Source organism: Anoplopoma fimbria, chromosome 8 (genome assembly GCF_027596085.1).
Source record: "Anoplopoma fimbria isolate UVic2021 breed Golden Eagle Sablefish chromosome 8, Afim_UVic_2022, whole genome shotgun sequence".
Lineage (NCBI taxonomy): Eukaryota > Metazoa > Chordata > Actinopteri > Perciformes > Anoplopomatidae > Anoplopoma > Anoplopoma fimbria.
The window spans coordinates 22,131,315-22,150,217 of NC_072456.1; the positions used below are offsets into that span (position 1 = coordinate 22,131,315).

Here is an 18,903-nt window from a genome sequence, read left to right on the forward strand (position 1 = left end):
AGTAACCGTACCCACAGCCCGATTATCCCCATTGTTTTAAATCAGACGCATCACACACACAAACATGGACGTCAAATGTCACGCAAAATTGAACACGTACATGTCCTGCATCACATTAGAACATACCTTTTTTTTTTTTTTTTTTTTTTTAATACAGACACGTAAGGCTTGCAATTAAATAGCTCTGTCTGAAAGAGCACAACGAGACTGTTGTGAAGTATACCTGCACAATGAAGACGCACTAGAGAAAAGCTCCTCACTAATGACAAACAAGGGAGTGTCAACTTTCACCAGTTGACCTCTTTTTTTTTCTTTTTTTTTCTTTGGAAAAACGGTACTTCTCTCATGGATGAGTAAGATGATGTACGCACGTCGGGGTTTCAACACTACGACGTTTGTTGAATCGGCGCCTGAGCCATTTGGTGTGGAGGATCCTCTTCTCGCGCTTTCATCCTCTCCAACATGAGTCAACTGAGTCACTCCCCTGTACTTTGCCTTCCTGTCAGCTCCTCTGCCTCTTAATCATCTCTGGATTAACACACTCAGCCGATCTCCTCTGTGTTTCTGCTAGAGCGTGGACGTCGGCTGTAGATGTAGGTTTCAACACTACGGCATGGTACAAGTTCATGTTTTTCTATAGTGTGGCTTTCACCATTGAGACTGTGCATAGCCTCTAACACCCTCGTACAACAAAGAGCTCAGCTGTGACCTTCCCACTTTTTGAAAAGCTCCGGTCTCGGAAATGAATTTCCCTTTCATTTACTCCATTGAAATATTAGAAAATCCTTTTTATATAAAGAGTTTTTAGCATACAACCAAGCTAACCAACTACGAGATGGATCTCGGCATTTCAAAACGGAATACAGGGGAAGAAGAGAGTGAACTACTCATCCCATAAACCTTTGCAATTGTCAACTTGCCGCCTCTGTAATCTCCCGGAATTTTCTTTAAACTAACCGTTGTCAATATAAAATGAATACATATTTAGCAAAAGGTATGTTTTTGCCTTAAATGTTTTCAGAAACAAATTTGGGTAAAATGTTTTTGTTGTATTTTAAGACAAAGCGTTCATCCACACTAGTTGTCTGCATGTGTGCTAAACATTTCCATGGTATCTGTGATCTCCATCAATCGGAAACAGAACTGTTAAGCATAAGGATTGTGGGTAGTGTAGTTCTTCTCCATGACATGGCGAATAAAACAAGATTTCTTTTTTTTTTTTTTTTTTTTTTAAACAAGGTTGATTTGGACTTGATTTGTTATACCAACATTTCACAATCTCCTAGCTTTTGATTGGTCTACCTTGGATGGATATGACATTATGTCTAATAATCTTAATCCTTTATTAAGATTAAGCCATTTAAAGGTGTGTGTGTGTGCGTGCCCGTGCCCTTAAACAAGTGTCTGTAATCGTCATAATGATGATAAAAAGTCAAACTAATACCATAACAGTTGTATTTTCAAATTTGATCACTTATTGGTTGATCTGTATGAAGTAAAATGCAGCAGAGGCTGTGTGTGTTATGTCATACTGGAGTGGATCATTATGGACAACTGAGAGCGCAGGTTTCCCAGCAGGGCAAATAAAGGACATTGCATTTATTTATAGTCGGCCACCTGCAGCCTTCACACATGTTGGGACCTTTTGGTAAACAGGGCTGTGCTGCCTATGGTCTGACCTCATGTCAGTCCCAGCTGCACTGAAGAAGATGCCAGCGAGTCACAGGCTGAACCCCTGATCTAGCTAAGGTCCGTGGCAACGAGCTGCTCCAGAGGACCTGTTACCGGGGGATCCAAAACCATCTCATTTGACTATCTTTTGTTACCGTGGCTCAGTGTGATGCGCAGTCCTCGGATGTGACACCGCTTTAATTCATGCTCATGAAACCGAGCTGAGCAGGGGTTCAGCCTGAAAGGGAAAAACAACCCTCTGCTGGGCCTTACTGTTAGTCTTAGACTGCTTTTAACTGGCGTGTTTCTCTTCAGGACCTGTCAAATGAATTCACTTGTGAATTTACATCCTAATTATAGGGTACTTAAAGTATTTTGAGTTGGAGTCAGGTAGACTGCCCCGCTGCTCTCGCCTCCAGATTTCTTTCATCAAGAATATTACTGACACACCTCTGTTCACTGTATTAAAATGTGCAAGATGTATTATATGGCAAAAAAACCTGCATCTGCATCCCAGTCGTTGTCAACCATTCCTCCATTTAAACAAAATGTCCAACAACTGTCTTGATTAAGGTTTGCAGAGGTTACTTATCTTTTGGTTAACTCCACTTCTTCTGTATTCTGCTAAACGCAACACCTGTAGTGTGGGAGGAACTGGGGGTGGAGTACTCTGTGCATAACTGTGGCGAAGGCCAGAGACTGCAGAAATACCTATCATTGCTCCTCTGTTGGAGTCATTTACCTGCGGTTCCTCACACGTTGGGAACACAATTAGGAACTCTCTGCAGTGCACAGACTATCCTAGCAGAAATGAGCAGGAGGAAAAGATAAGGCAGCAGGTTTTAGCTGCATTTTGTGAGGTTTTCAGTGTCTTTTTGAAGCCAGCAAGAAAGTGCCTCAGGCTTACTCACAGCTTTGCCTAGTCAGAGCCAGCTTTTCAAGCGATGGAGAACTGGCATTTGTTTATAGTACTGAATACCTCAAAAAGAAAAATGAGTGTTAAAGTCAACAAATAGGCATTGGAGTGCAGTGAGTCATCCTCTCCTGGTGCTTGTCTATAAAGTGATGTTAACAATATACAACTCCAAGAAAAAGATTGGAGAAAACACACGTGTATGGAAGCGTGGTCAACTCTTATTGACCTGTAGTTTTGTTCTTTAAAAATTGTGATTTATTAAGAGTAGGTTGGAACTTTGAAGTGTTGTTCCGACACCAAATAATTAAAAAACGGGGATATTGATTTCATTATGTTCATGTTTTTTCTTCTTTGTCTTCAACAGAAAATTTCAATACCACGGTCAGAAAGTTCCAGTGAACTGCAATCGTTTACTTTCTACCTGTCGCATGTGGGCAGAGATAACCCCCAGGGCAGCTTCGACTGCATCCAGCAGTACATCACCAGGTGAAAGCAAACACTGCATCTCACTCCCTTTTCACTCTTCTCGTTTTCACTATATTGTGCAACTGATTCTTCTCTTTTTTTCCAAAGCCATTGATTTGAATGCTTTCTTTCAGCTCTCTGTTTGTTTAACATGGTTAATCTGAGGTGAATCACCAAGTGCTCCAGTGATGGTTAACAGCCTTCTTCTGTTGAACACGCTTACTAAACAATAAGGGTTTGAAAAGTTGCAAAATAGAAACAAAGTTGAAACAAAGTTGTTGAAATAGAAAAGAAACATGCATTTTTAGTTTTTTAAATATGTGTGTTCTTTAATATTTGTGTAGTTGCAGTGAAACACACTCTGCTTATGATGTGGGCACATCCCCTTCTAAGCATCAAACCCATTAAACTTGTTCTGAAGACTTTCTCTGGTTTAACATAGGTAAAAAAACTGAATCAAACAATAAGACCAGATGTCTGCTTTGAAGAGGAAGGAAGTAAGAAAAACCAAATAGGGAACAACAAGAAGCCTCTGCCTCTCTGACTGTCCAAGTTACTGACCCCTATTATTCAGAAAATCTTGTGAACAAGTGGGTCAGGTGGAGGTCATCCACATCGCCAACTGGATCCTAATCAACCTTGAGTTCCAATCTAAAGCCCAAATGACAGAGCTCAGCTTCCACCGACTGCACCGGCACTGTCTCATTTTCTGCCAAATCCTCATCAAAGTGGAGGGGAATCAAAGCGAGCCGGAACGTCGGGGGGGAAAGAATGGGATTTGATGCGGCAGTGAGTCGTACTGTGGGAACCCACAGTGGGATGGAATTTGAAAAAATAATAGTCGTGCCCTCGGGGTGTTTTAATGGATCTCATCTGGGCAGGAAAGCACAGTGAGGGGGATGGGTTATTGCAAATAGTGAGAGATTTAAGGTTAATACTGAGAATCAACTTGTATTGGTGGATATATATATATTTAGGATTTTTAAGTAGCATGTCCTAAAATATCACATGAGATTGGTTTATTTCTTGTCTGTCTCAAATAACTGTCCAAAGAATCAGGGAGCACCAAAAAGTAGCGATTCCCTCTCTAATTGTTTCCATTCTCTTTTCCATTGAAGCTTCTGGATGTTCAATCCAACTCTTCCTTTCTCACCATCTCCTCTTTTTGTTTTGGCAGTGAAGGGAGCATTCAGCTGGATTGTTTGGGTGGGATCCAGGACAAGATTACAGTATGTGCCACAGACGACTCCTACCAGAAGGCCAGGGAAAACATGGCCCAGGTCGAGGAGGAGACTCGCAGTCGGAGTGCCATCGTCATCAAGCCCGGGGGGAGATTTGTAGGTGAGGAGACACGATGGCACGGACACATGCAGACCACCAAAAAAAAAACGGGCTCAGGTCATCTGGACATTTTCCTCAGTTACGGACCTGCAAAGACGTATATTTGATAGTAACTCAGCTTTTGGTTGATGGGAAAGAGGGTATCTATGTAATCACCTTTTAAAGGTGTTGGGAGTTAACAGGCATGAAGTGGCTGGAAGAATTTCTGTGCCTCGCAAACAGCCAAATGGCCCATGTGTTTGTGTAGCCTTTCTCTGCTGGTGAATGGGTTCACATTGCACCAGACAGGTTGTTTGGGTCTAGGCCTGAATGGCAGAGGGCCAGCACACTGCCAGCGTGCCTCACCCGTGACTAGGACTCTATCGCATTTGATCGTGGTTGCTTCCTCGATGGTCACACAGCTAATGTGCCGCATGCACGCCGATCTGCTTTACCCCATTAATCTAATTCGAACACACAGAGGCAGAAACATCCCCGGGCACAACGCATCAACTTTCTGACTTCTTGATTTGGTCTCTGACCTACACTATGCCACAGATATCGTAGAAAAACCCACAGTAGTGCAGCCTCATTGCCTGCAAAGAAAGAAATCCAGTGTAAGCCTATTCACTGCTCAACGGTGAGTCAAAGAATGTCTAGTCCATGTGTGCTGTGGAGCAAAACAGTGTTTTGTTCTCGGTAAGAGGCAACACAAAATTCAGTCTGAATCCCCTGAAAAAATTGGTCTCAGTGGGAGAAGGTGATGATGGCTGCTGTTTGTAATGCAAGGTGAGTTCTGGTGGACGTGGCGGCGGTAGAGATCAGTGCATGATGCATCTTTTATGAGTCATCCGCTACTACCCTCAGCCACTATCAGTCACTGAGATGGAAGATGTTGACATAAATAAATATATTTCTTGCTGAGATAATAGTTATTTTCTGTTGTTAAGAAAACAAACAAACAAGCAAGCATTGGCTGCCGGCCAAAAAGTCATGAGTCCTTTTCTACCAGCGTTTTTTGTTTCAGTGCTAGATTTAAGTACTAAATTCTTCCTGTGGTTTAAATTCTCAACAAAGGTAAACTATTTTCTTTTTCCTTTTTTTTAGAATAAAAATCTTAAATACCAGTTGGTAAGATACATGGAATTGTCGATTTATCAAAATAAAGGTTTCTGTGTTAAAAGAAAATTGAACTTGACTGTTCCTTATCCAACTTTTCTAATGGAAAACTCTTCCTCCACTTCTGTTCCTCCACCTCCCCTCAGGTAAAAAGGTTCAGATCCGGAAACCGGCACCTGGCCTCTCAGACGTCGCCCCGTTACGGAGGACGTCTCGGCCTGTCATCATCTCTAGCAGCACGCTCAAGAAGGGCACGCCTCAGCACAGGCCACTCCGAGAGCGCCTCACGCACCTGCTGGCCCTCAAGCCTTACAAGAAGCCTGAGCTGATCCTGAGGTTGCAGAAAGATGGCCTCTTGCCATTAGACAAGGACTCCCTGGATAGCCACCTGCAACAGGTCACAAATACACACGTTTTTATGCCTTGGTTGCCTCTCAGCAGCTGCAGAGGCTAGGAGACTCACCCCTGCTTCTGTCTCATTTTCCTAGGTGGCGAACCTGAATGGGAAAGACAACACCTTCACATTGAAGGACTTTTTGTATAAGGATATTCAGAAGGACTGGCCGGGCTACACGGAAGGAGACCAGCAGCTTCTCAAGAGAATCCTGGTTAAGTAAGTCAAAGATTTGGATCACCCTGTTCTGATAATGATTCTCATAAGCCTTAAATCATTTGTGCTTATATCAGTCTACTCTACTCTAAATGGTCAGTTGTTGTTTGTTCATTTTTTTTTTTTACTTACTACTAATGATGAAATATCCGCAAAATCATTTTGCAATATGACTGAGAAACACCGGCAGCCAGAAGTCTCTTATCTTCTGTGCAACGATAGCTGATACTGTTGCATTTCTATAGCAACATATTATTTGTGTGTGCGTGTGTAACTTTGCTTAATCCGATTATACTTTCATTGTGTTTGCTTTAACTAGGCAGAGGATTCTCACGTTACATTCCTGGGTGTTGTGGAGTACTGGTTTGTGACGCTGCAGAGCACCTTGTTTTGTTGTTTGTGTTCGCTCTGTGGCTTGTGGAAGGCCACAGGGTGGTGACTCTGGTATGTAAGAACTGTAGAGCTGCCAAGCTATGTAGAGAAACGTCCTTTATCTCGACGAATGGGAAGTATGGGTACAAAATCTTTCCCTTTTTTAATATCTTATTACATAACCAATTAAGATTACGGTTCTTAAGAGATGAGGATTTATAAAGCTGTCATGGATTTAATTATCTGCACTTGAAATTATGCGATACATAAAGTATGGATTTGTAAAACCCACCTTTTCTAAATGTTGGAATAGCAGGTGTGTGTGTGTGTGTGTGTGTCCCCAGGAAGTTTTCTGTGTGCTCCACTGAATTTGGTCTTTGTTGGCAGCATGAGCTGCTGGCCTTCTTCCCGGTGGAAAAATCTGTTTTCCTCGGGATCTGGGACACTAAGGAAAAGCAAGCTCCCAGCTAGCTATAAATAGATCAGGAAGCAATGCTCCGGTACTCAGTTTGTGTTTACATAATGGACTAAAGAATAGCTCCTACTTCTTCATGATGAGCTTAGTTTTACCTTTGGTACAACTCTAAAGACACTTGAGTGACCAGAAGAATCAAAACGCTTTAGTGAAATACAAAAACGACTTAACCGGAGATGTCCAGCTTTTGTTAAGACTGCTAACATAGCTGTATGGTTTGTTTTGTGTTGTATCGGGCTTTTAAAAGGTGCTTTTGGTATTTTATTCTCCTCATTTACATATTTAGAGAACTAAAACGCCTCACAATACATTAGTATATGAACACAAACAACCTTTCTGGCACAGTGTCATTAAAAGTCAAAAGAGTTTCACAAAGTACTCATTACAGTGTACACATTTTCTGGCCACTCAGTGTAATATCTGTTTGTAAAATGTTGTATTTTGTAAGTTTAGGCATTCGTATCCAAACATACTTGTACTCCATTTGTCTCTCTTTTTAACTACACTTTGAGCTCTTTTTGGTGAGTTTCATCAGCTGACTTAAAAAACAAAACAAAGCCTCCCACCCTAATACTACCTCCCCCCCTTCACCAGCTCCTCCAGATTTTTGAGCTAATGCAGTAAGTCACGCAGGAGAGAAGCACGGCAACACGATTGGAACGCACATGACGCAACAGTGTTCCAGCACATGCCGATCCGTGTGTGAGGTGGCACCGGTCCAAGGTTCAGCCACATCGGTCGGCCTGCTGTCTCACTCGTAGCTCCTGCCTGTCTCTCTGACCGTCCGCCACACACACACACACACACACACACACACACACACACACACACACACACACACACACACACACACACACACACACACCAACATACACACACGCCCTGATTGAACTATGGGTGGGGCTTTGACAAAAAACTGAGTGTGCCCAACTGCCCCCTTCTGATAAAACTGTCACAAATGGCTACTGAAATTCATCTTTGATAATAATTAATTCTTAACTGTCTGTGTGTTATGTTTTAAAACAAGAATGGATCAGTTGGTTAAACACTGTTAATCATGACTGGATATCTGCTATTTGGCACAGCCGTTTTGTTTTGACACTTGCTTTGGAATAGATTATACTTGAGTTTAGTCCATCTAAATCCATTTGAGGCTCTCTTCACACTTGGCCCTAAAAATGGTTCTCGGCTCTAAATGCAGGTGTGAACACTGCAGAGGTACTCGAGTCTCTTGTGGAAGTGGTCGGGGATCGAGTAGGAGGGGGAAAAAAAGTAGTCAATCCATTTGACTAGTCGACGTTGTAGTGTGCATATTGTGTGATTTAAACCAACAACATTCATACACAAAGTGAGCTGCAGCACCATATTCTGTCTCTCTCGCTTTCTCTTTGTCAATGAAGAGTGCTATGTCACTTTCTCACTCGCCTTGAGCTCGCTGCCAAAATTGTTCAAGCATTAAATCAACATGCAGTGAGATAACACGTATTCTTCTGTAGAAAAGAGACGACGGCAGAAATGGATTATTGTATCTGGTGTAAAACTTGTGAACAGATTTATTTTTTTAACAATGATTGAAGTTATTCCCTGTCCCATTTTTTTTTTTTCGAAATGAAGTGTGAGTGGTTATTGTAAAGTGCTGCTTTGTCAAGTAGGCCCTCATTAGCTCTGTTGTCATAGCTACCCACTCAGCTTCACAAAGCAACTTTTGTAACTTTTTTTTATTTTTTTAAATAACCTCATACTTCTGTAGAATTGGCTCGTCACTGGAGAAATGGCAGCTAGTTTGTGCTTTTGCTGGAGTATTTCCGAGCTCTGAGGGCACAAATCTCCATGATGGCTTTAACCTTTGATTTAACAGTAAACAGCACTTGAAGCATCTATGCGTCCGTGTTCTTATACTCGTGTGTTCCCTTTCTTAGGAAACAGAGTCAGCCCCCGAGCAGCGCCGCCCCCCCACTGGAGAGCCCGCCCAAAGAGCTGGCCGGCAGCTCGCCGTCTCAGGTGAGCTTCCCGTTCCCTCCTCTAACGTTCCTACTCACTGGCACACATCTCCTTATCGCTAAGCTGGAACTCTGCCCTGCCTTACTCCGTTGTGCTGTGACTCTTCTTCTCTTGTAGCTAGTGATGGATGATATTCTCGTGATATTTAAGTATTGTGAATCTTTTAAAATGCCTGTGAATGCATACACAATTTTAAAGTCATTTTTGGTCTTTTGAAAATAAAATAATTATTTTGGAATGCCCCTTTTCTTTTTCATTTTGGGATTTCAAAGGTGCGTGATTTCTAGATTGTTTTTTTTTTTTTACTCTCAAACTGCTTGATGTTAAGTCAGTAGAGTGTAATTTCGCTCTACATGGTTAAATCTTTAACCAGAGCTTGTTTGCCTTCAGCTTTTTCCAGCTGAGCCAGTAGAAATGGTTGGGTTGGGGGGGGGGGGGGAATTGTGGACAAAGATGTGTATTGGATTCTTTTTTTTTTTTTCCTACATGTCCACCAGTTTAAATACAGCCTGCTTACTGGGTTGTCCCTGCAGTCTGGAGGTTTTCTGGTATTTCCCAGAATGGGGTTTTCTGAATCCTCTGGCTCCCTCCAAACTGATTTCCTCTCTCTGCCTTTTCAGTGAATTCCCTTTGCAGTAAATGTTTTCTGAACTTGATCCAGTTGACCAGTATGACTTCATAATGGTTGTTATGAGCTTTTTAATAAGCTTTTAACAAGTGTTTGTATGAGTGTTAAATCTTTGTTATTAAACTAAATGGCCCCTATGGTACACTTTAATTTTTTTTTTTTCTCCCTCCTCATTGCATGATTAAGCTTTTCATATTCCTCGTCCTGCTGCTCTTTTTTTTAGGTCAGTCCAGACTCCTGAATCTAAGTATTGTTTACATTTCCATTAGGTAGACGGAGGAGGAGCTGCCCCGTTTATATTAATAGCTCCTTCCTCTCAGGTTCCTCTCACCTCAGACACCTACTGTATGGCTCTTCCTGTCCGCTCCCACCCTCAGTAAACACAGTACACAAACACACAAGCACGCAAGTACTCCAGGCTCTCTCCTTTTAGATTCATTGGTATACAAAGAGGGCACCACAGCAGGTAAAGCTGTGCGTAAACCTCAGATAGATGAGTGATAAATCATGGAGAGCTGCAGGGCAAACAGGGCGAGACCGTGTCCACACAAAGACGGATTAATGCAAAAATAACGTCCACCCCTGCTGACTTTTTCAAAAAGTTTTCCATTCACACTGGTATACCGAAACCAAAGGTAAAATCTCTTCATCTTTATCTTTTTGTATTTAGGAAAATAAACAAAGTTGTTCCCAATAATTCTGACCAAATAAAAATGAACCAACCATTGATATTGTGACTATTGTAGGATTAGGTGCTATAGGTGCAATCACAAAATAGAAAATGAGTTTTTTGATACGTTTTCACCAGAAATGTGGATATAAAGAGTAAGTGGGTTATCGCAAATAAAAAAAACAGCTAGAACAGTCAGCTCAGCGAATTACATCACTGTATTGCAAACTTTAAAACCAGGAAAAGACAATACTTGTATCCAAAATCAGAGGTAATCTTTAGTCTCCTATCACAATATCGATATAATATCAATATATTGCCCAGCCTTAATAACAGCCATCATATTAAGTGGGACTCTGGATATCAGTCCCACTTTGAACTCTCTCCTCATGCTCTCTATAAAATACTGATACACCTGACTGCATCTATGCAAACATACATCAGTATTATGCAATGTGTTGTTATCCCTGTCTACTCTACAACATGAGAGCGTTGTTTTTGTCATATACATAAGAAGAGGACCAACAGTGTGGAAATAGTCTAAAAGAGCTTTGCCGACCATAAGCTGAGCTCCTCACTGGGTTTTTCGTTGTAACAGAAACCTAAAGTAGTCCCGTGTGCACAGTCATGACACAGGGATTGGGTCAGCCACTCCCAAAGACATAAGTGTGGGCTGGGTCAAACAGGGCCCGTCTGTAATTTAATCCCTGGTATTGTGAAAAAAAGCACAGTCATCATATGCTCAGCTCTACTGAGAATCCAGATCCTCCACTTCTCTTCCTTTGTACTCTTTCTCCATCTTTCTGCTCGTACTACATCCTGTCCTCTGAACACTCCCGTATCCTCTACGGCTCAGACCATTTCTGTTTGCGCTGACCCGGACTGCACTTTTCCCTCTCGCTCACTCCGAGATTGAATTGAATTCATTCTGAACCCTATTTCAGGTTCTGCTACTTAAACTGCAATTTCTTTCTCTCTGCCAGAAACGACCTGCTGCCGACTTCATCGACCCTCTCGCCAACAAAAAGCCCAGGATATCGCATCTCGCCAGCAAGGCTGCAACAGCCCCGGTTAATGGCAAGCTCAGCTCCACCAATGGGAGAGGGGAGGCAGGCGGCGCTCAGGCAGGAGTGGCGGTTTCAATGTCGGACGGCGGCGTGACATCCGGCTCCCAGCAGCTCCCCGTGCTGGACATCCCCCGTCCTTTCGAAGCACTGTCGGACGTCAGCAATGACTCCAGCCACAACGGGAGAGACTGTGACTCTCAGGAAACCACCGTGTCCGACAGGCTCAGCCAACCCCCCTCGCTGCTCCCGGTCCCGACGCCGCTCACCACGCCGCTCACCACGCCGCTCACCACGCAGAGCATCGCAACGTCGTCTCCTGGACACACGGCCCCGGACGTGCCAAGGGACAAGAGTCCTCCGTCTTTCACCAACAAGTCAAGAAAGAAGTCAAAAAAGCATAAAGACAAAGAGAAGAGCAAAGACAAGGAGAGGGTGAGAGAAAAGGCTCAAGAGAAGGAGAGGAAGAGTCGTGGGGAGCGAGTGCTTGAGCCTAACCAAGCCTGTGAGCTGAGCCCAGGGAACCTCAAAAGCAACAGTATTCCACACAAAAGCACAGGTGAGAGACACACACGCACACACACACTTAGCATCCATTTTCTTCTGCACAAAATGTCCCATTTACTGAAGTCAGTTTCACAGCTCTTGCATCAGATAAGAGATTTCTGAATAAAAGTAGTTCTCTATATGCGGATGGACACCGTATTAGTCATCACTGTGAGAGAGTGATGCGTCCAGTATGTGACTCACTGATTAAACAGAGACCCCTGCTGTTCAGTGTTTATGCCTTCAATAACCTCAGATACTCACCATCCTTCTCATACTGTGTGACTTTGTTTCAGATCTGAATGGGATGTGCAACAGTACCAGTATTCCTACGTCGTCACCTGAGGTGGCAGGCTATTTATTGTGAGTATTTAATGCAGATGTCCCGACTGAGACGGGGGGGGGGCAGTTTTAGACTTTAAAACCCCCAATGGACCTGTGAGGATAATAATAACCTTAGTTAACGTTATATGGACATGACCTCGCTCATTTTTGCTGACCTCGTTTGCTAACGTAAGAATGTCACATGTTGGTAAACATGATGCCAAATGAACAGTGAATCTATGACGAGACACGTTTTTCCTGTCACTCTTGTTCAAGTGTAGTTCTTGTTAACAAGCTGCCCTTTTGTTTATTGTTTTGGTTGACTGGTTTCTATTTGTTTCATTTATTTATTTAGGTTATTTTAAAGATAATTTCCCATTCCAATATCTGAGTATTCGTAGGAAGTAAAGGCAAATTGCGGATTACATATTATGCTATTATATCAGTGGCATAAAACGGTCTTAAAATGAGAATAATATCGTTTAATGCAAAAAAAAAATTCTTGGACAATATATCCTCCTTCAAAAGTTATAGTAGTAGGCCTTCGTATGGGATAAATGAACTCATCGCTTTGTGTTGCTGCTTCCTCATAAAGTCTCCCTCTAATAACCGTTGCTCCTCCAGCTTAAGATGCCTGCTGAGAATTTTTAGTATTCTTTGTGACTTTCTCACTTTTTCTAACACTTCTTCCTCTTCTTGCCCTCCCAGGAAGTACACGGTGATCGTCTCTCCGGAGCAGCGTCAGAGGTATAAAAACGATTTCAACGCCGAGTACAGCGAGTACCGGGGTCTGCATGCTCGGATAGACGGCATCACACGGCAGTTCACTGTGCTCGACAATGAGCTCAAACAGCTCCCTCAAGGCACAGACAAGTACAAGGTAGATTTCCCCAGAGCACACACACACACACACACACACACACACACACACACACACACACACAATTGTTAGAAAAACATTTTGAGTAACTGAAAAGATGCCCAATCAGTTATATTTATACCACTTATCCTTTGTATCTGTGTTTGTGTTCTCTCTACAGACAATCCACAATCAGATACTTCAAGAGTATCATAAAATAAAAAAGGTACGTTTCATTCCCGCTACAAAAGATGACAGACATTGATGGTTTAAAGTATGTCCGTACGTTATGAGATCCTGACTGTTTTTCATATCCCTTGCAGACTAATCCAAACTATAGCCAAGAGAAGAACCGCTGTGAATATCTACACAACAAACTGGCATATATAAAGAGACTTATTGCCGAGTACGATCAACAGCAACTTTAAAAAAAGTAGTTATTAGACATTGTTTCCCTGTTGTCTCTGGAAACCAAGCAGATAAAAAGGAAAACTCTGGATTCCGCCTGTGCTTAAAAAAAAGTGTTCACATGAAAGATGCCATGAAAGGAGTATTCCCTTCTCATTGGGGCCAAAGGCTCTGATGAAGACTTAAGCGGGGACACACCATATTTTTCCTCTCTTTCCTTTTTTTTTTTCTTTTTTTTTTAGTTTCTTGTTTTTTGGAAGATGGGGTTGTGCCTAGAGTGACCCGGTCCGTCTGTGTAGTAACAAATGCATCCAGGGGGGGGAAAAAAAAAAGGTTCTGCGTGGCTTTATTTTTCCCTCAACAGCCCACCCTGCTTTATAGCGCACAGACGTCTGAAAGAGTCAGACATGGAGACTTTCCCACTTTCTTAGGAGATAATCCAAATAATCTTTCCTGCTTTTGAAACTGGATGTTTGAGACCGAGATGTAAACCTGCGGATTGTACGCCAAGTGCAACTAATTTATAATTATGATTTATTTCCCCCCCATATTCTGAAACGAACGGTTATGACGTTGAAGTTGTTTCTCCGTTTTTTTTTCCTTTTTATTTATTTTTTGACACTTAATTTCTGGGGGGGGGGGGGGTTGAGTCTGTTTTACACTCCTCAATATCAGTACTTAAAAGCTGTCTCTCTTCTTTTCTGTCCTCACATCTTGAATGTCAGCCAGTATTTTTATTCAGAAGCTGCCTTGCCCGTCTAATTGTCAGTCTGTTGGCGTTAATTATATTTCTCTCTTTTAAAGAGATGCAGATATTTAGTATTGATTGAATCAAGACAAAGCATCTAAATGCACACAGTCGGACGCAGGTTTGTGTGCTCGGCAAACAAAACCTGTGCAGATGTCTTAACAGAGGGGACAGATGTGCGAAGGTCTCCGGTCCCTCTTCAGCCGTAGATTTTCTTCGATCACAGTCCTCCTCACTCAGTTGCGACGAGCCGTAGTGCTCATCGGTTACAGCAGTTGGTCCTGATGTTCATCATAACGTATCAATGGAGAACTACATCTCGCTCTTAATTGGTCGTCTTTCCAGTTTTAGGTCCTGATGGCTTTTGTAGCAATAGAATAATTCAAAGTTATCGGAGGAGTAAAACGCCAGCGCTGCTCTTCTTCATGCTTCAGAAAAATCCTCTAATTGTAAGATGATGCAGACGGGGAATGCGGATCTGTGTTTTTCTTTTCATCCTTTAAAAAAAAAAAAAAAAAAAAAAAAAAAAAAAAAAAAAAAAAAAAGTATTTTTCTTCCACAGATCTCCTTATTGACCTTAATTGGCACCTTTTAAGTTATGTTAAAATAGTGTTCACGGCGTCTTTAAAAAAAAAAAAGATCAAATTGTTTTTAGTTTCGTCTGCTCATCGACTCCCACGTGATAGTCCATCGAGACGACTGTTAAGATGAAGCCATCCTCGATCGTCTTTCCAGGCGGAGGCCTCTCGGAGGTGGTGGAGGAGGAGAAGGAGGAGGAGGGTGCTCACCTGCGACCAGTTTTTGCCTTTTTCAAATGTGATGTCAGATATTCACCGAGGTTGACCTGAAATCTATTTCCTTGGATCGGCTCTCCTACAGGCCGCGTCAAGACCGATCCACTCGACGTATCCGAAGACTAATTAGAAACTGCTGCATCATGACTTCACCTGATGATGAATCAGCGAGTTTAGTCAGCGAATGCATTTCTTAATAACGATCTTTTTATGTGAATATGACAAAATCAGCACTTTTTCTCCTGATCTCGCTGTTACCCGGGGGGGGTTGTCCAAATGACACTTTTTCCCCCTCTTTGTCCATCAGAGTGCATGCTTTATGAATGTGTTACAATGAAGAGTCTTTGTATCTTTACTTGAAAAAAACAACAAAAAAAAAACAACTGCCCAAGGATATCGAAAGCCAAGCGACGGCCTAGTCCAACTGAATTTTAGTATGTAATCAATTCGACGTGGCTCTGACCAGCATGTATACCAAAGTGCTTACCGAGTGGGATGAAACAAAAACGCTCTACCAAATGACAAAAGGAACATGTCACAGTATTCTCTTCTTCCTGTTATCATTTCATTCGTCATAATTTATCACCCAGTGGAAAGTTTCTCAGTGTTTTCTTGTTTCTCCTTTGCTCCGGATTGGATTTGCATGACTGGGCTCAAGTGTTTTCAACGTAATGTCAGGTTTCAGATTATAGAACTCTCCCAATGCAAACACTACATGAAGGCCAATGCTCCAAGACTCACTGGGTCTAGGTCTAGGTCAGGGTCTTGATCTGGGTCTGGAGGGACGCTAAGTTTGTAAAGGTGAATATCTTGTTACCAGAATCAGCGTCGCCCAGTACTGCAACCTTTTTTTTTTTTTTTTTATTTTTTTTTTTTATTTAACAAGAAAGACACCTTTCACCTCTCACTGTACCTTGTTTTTCCAGAAACATTCTGACATAATTACTGTATAACACTTCTATTACGGTCAAAAATCCAATGTGAATGTGCTCATCAGTGAACGGGTTTTGCTCCGACGGAGAGCAAAAACCTGTTTGAAAGTAACGATATGCCAGCACAGGAGTACCGTTGTATGAGTTTGATTGTGCCAAAATGACCTGTTGTATAGGTTTTTCTTTTCTTTTTTTTTTTTTTTTTTTTTGTCTTGAGTATATTATACATGCTGCTGTATAAGCAAAGAGGGCTTTGGAGAAGAGTCATGAAATGTTGGCGCTAAAACCCAAAGCACGCTTTTTGAAAAACCATGAGGGACTGGGACTGAAATTGATCTTTGTTTCAATAAAATTCTTTAAAATCCTTATTTGTGGAAATTTTGAGCCAGTTGTTGCTGTCTGATGTTGTAATGAAGTTGAATTTTAGTACTAGTTGGTGCACAGAAGACAGTGAGACTTTGGTTAATTTGAGGGGTTTTTTTCTACTTCAGGGGGGTTGCAATCCGGTATTGATGATTGAACCTGTTATTTAAAAAAACTGAGATATTGATACGTTAATAATACAAATGATAAAATTGTTAAAATAATGCAAGGCCTCTTAAAAATATATATTCACATTCACTCACCGGCCACTTTATTAGGTACACCTTGCTAGTACCGGGTTGGACCCCCTTTTGCCTTCAGAACTGCCTTAATTCTTCGTAGCATAGATTCAACAAGGTGTTGGAAACGTTCCTCGGAGACTTTGCTCCATATTGACGTGATGGCATCACGCAGTTGCTGCAGATTTGTCGGCTGCACATCCGTGATGCGGATCTCCCGTTCCACCGCATCCCAAAGGTGCTCTATTGGATTGAGATCTGGTGACTGTGGAGGCCATTGGAGTACAGTGAACTCATTGTCACGTTCAAGAAAGCAGTTTGAGATGATGTGAGCTTTGTGACACGCTGCATTATCCTGCTGGAAGTAGCCATCAGAAGATGGGTACACTGTGGTCATAAAGGGATGGACATGGTCAGCAACAATACTCAGGTAGGCCGTGGCGTTTAAACCATGCTCAATTGGTGCTAAGGGGCCCAAAGTGTGCCAAGAAAATATCCCCCACACCATTACACCACCACCAGCAGCCTGAACCGTTGATACGAGGCAGGATGGATCCATGCGCTCATGTTGTTTACGCCAAATTCTGAGCCTCATCAGACCAGGCAACGTTTTTCCAATCTTTTATTGTCCAATTTTGGTGAGCCTGTGCGAATTGTAGCCTCAGTTTCCTGTTGTTGGCTGACAGGAGTGGCACCCGGTGTGGTCTTCTGCTGCTGGAGCCCATCTGCTTCAAGGTTGGACGGGTTGTGCGCTCAGAGATGGTGTTCTGCATACCTTGGTTGTAACGAGGGGCTATTTGAGTTACTGTTGCCTTTCTATCATCTCGAACCACTCTGCCCATTCTCCTCTGACCTCTGACATCAACAAGGCATTTTCGTCCACACGACTGCCGCTCACTGGATATTTTCTCTTTTTCGCACCATTCTCTGTAAACCCTGGAGATGGTTGTGCGTGAAAATCCCAGTAGATCAGCAGTTTTTGAAATACCCAGACCAGCCCGTCTGGCACCAACAACCATGCCACGTTCAAAGTCCCTTAAATCCCCGTTCTTCCCCATTCTGATGCTCGGTTTGAACTTCAGCAAGTCGTCTTCACCACGTCTAGATGCCTAAATGCGTTGAGTTGCTGCCATGTGATTGGCTGATTAGCTATTTGTGTTAACAAGCAATTGAACAGGTGTGCCTAATAAAGTGGCCGGTGAGTGTGTATATATATAAATATATGTAGATATATAGATTTATAGGTATTGCGGGAATAATGTCAGGAGTTTTTCTGACCTCAATAATCGTGTAGTGAAAACTTCATCAGTACAGCCCCTGCTTACATTTTTTATGGAGAATGGATAGTGATGCCATGAATTTGATTTATACAGTTGGTGTTTAATTTGTGGTTATCAAATTTTTTTAAAGGATCATATACTGACATTCTGGCAGATCAAAAGATGTAATGTTTCTCTTTAGTAAAGCCCATAAAGCAGCTATTTTTAAAAGAGGTTTTTGGAAGCACTGAGACATCAGTGCAGTCTGAATATTCCGTTCCATTAAACTATTATAAATGAGAAAATGACTTCAATGACACAGCTTCCTTTTTCAAATGTTTATAGAGCTTCCATTCGTCTCCAGTTACTGAGGCCTGTGATGAAGAGGATTTCCTGCAGATGGCAGCAGTTACACACTGTTGGTTTCCAAAGCAGCCACATGCTGCAAGAACACCTTGTTTTTGTGCAACAAATTCAATTGGAGACACTTGAATCCTCTGTTTTCACCAGTTCGCATTGTTTCTGCTGAGAGGTGAAGCGTTAAATACACCCAGTGACACCTTCAGGAATCAGTGTTCAACCACTCTTTAAGTATTTCGGGTGTTTCTCCTCTTTCTAATCAGCAATCTCTTATTATAACCCACGACTGTTATTGACAGCCAAGTCTGTGCCTTATACTGAAATGTGGACCCCCCCCCCCCGTCCCAAAGAAAAAAAAAAAAAAAAAAAAAAAAAAAGGCCCTGGCATGGCAGTGAAGACGCTCCAGCAATGCAGCAGAGAGGACGGGGGGCTCGCTGTAATCTGACACACCGTGAAAGATCCCAGAAATCTACATAGCGACAGTGTTCCACTTGGCCGGGCTGAGCCGATCCGGAGCCTCGCTCTGCTGCTACTGGCTCACCTCCACCAAGTGGGCCTCGACAGCGCTTTGCAGGGAGCTGGTTGGGAGGAAGGGGGGAGGAAGGGGGGGAGGCGGTCAGTAGGTTCACTGTGGCAGGCTGCCATCTCCCCCTCTGCTCAACCTACAGCAGCACATACATGTTTACACACATCGTAGAGAGAGACTCACAGCCCTCCTCCTCCTCCTCCCTCTCTGTGTTTCCAACGTTTTACTGGTCA

General features: G+C 42.5%; 1 protein-coding gene across 1 annotated transcript in view; it reads left to right on the plus strand.

Annotated features, from left to right (window-relative positions):
- The window catches only part of ell (elongation factor RNA polymerase II), a 32,490-nt gene extending 17,773 nt beyond the window's left edge, over positions 1-14,717 (plus strand). The window contains exons 3-12 of the mRNA XM_054602372.1: positions 2,952-3,073; positions 4,230-4,393; positions 5,638-5,888; positions 5,980-6,104; positions 8,868-8,949; positions 11,231-11,870; positions 12,154-12,220; positions 12,890-13,061; positions 13,222-13,266; positions 13,364-14,717. Coding sequence (XP_054458347.1) covers positions 2,952-3,073; positions 4,230-4,393; positions 5,638-5,888; positions 5,980-6,104; positions 8,868-8,949; positions 11,231-11,870; positions 12,154-12,220; positions 12,890-13,061; positions 13,222-13,266; positions 13,364-13,468 — 1,773 coding nt within the window. The 3' untranslated portion in view covers positions 13,469-14,717. The remainder of the gene's footprint in view (positions 1-2,951; positions 3,074-4,229; positions 4,394-5,637; positions 5,889-5,979; positions 6,105-8,867; positions 8,950-11,230; positions 11,871-12,153; positions 12,221-12,889; positions 13,062-13,221; positions 13,267-13,363) is intronic.
- The last annotated feature ends 4,186 nt before the right edge of the window (positions 14,718-18,903 follow it).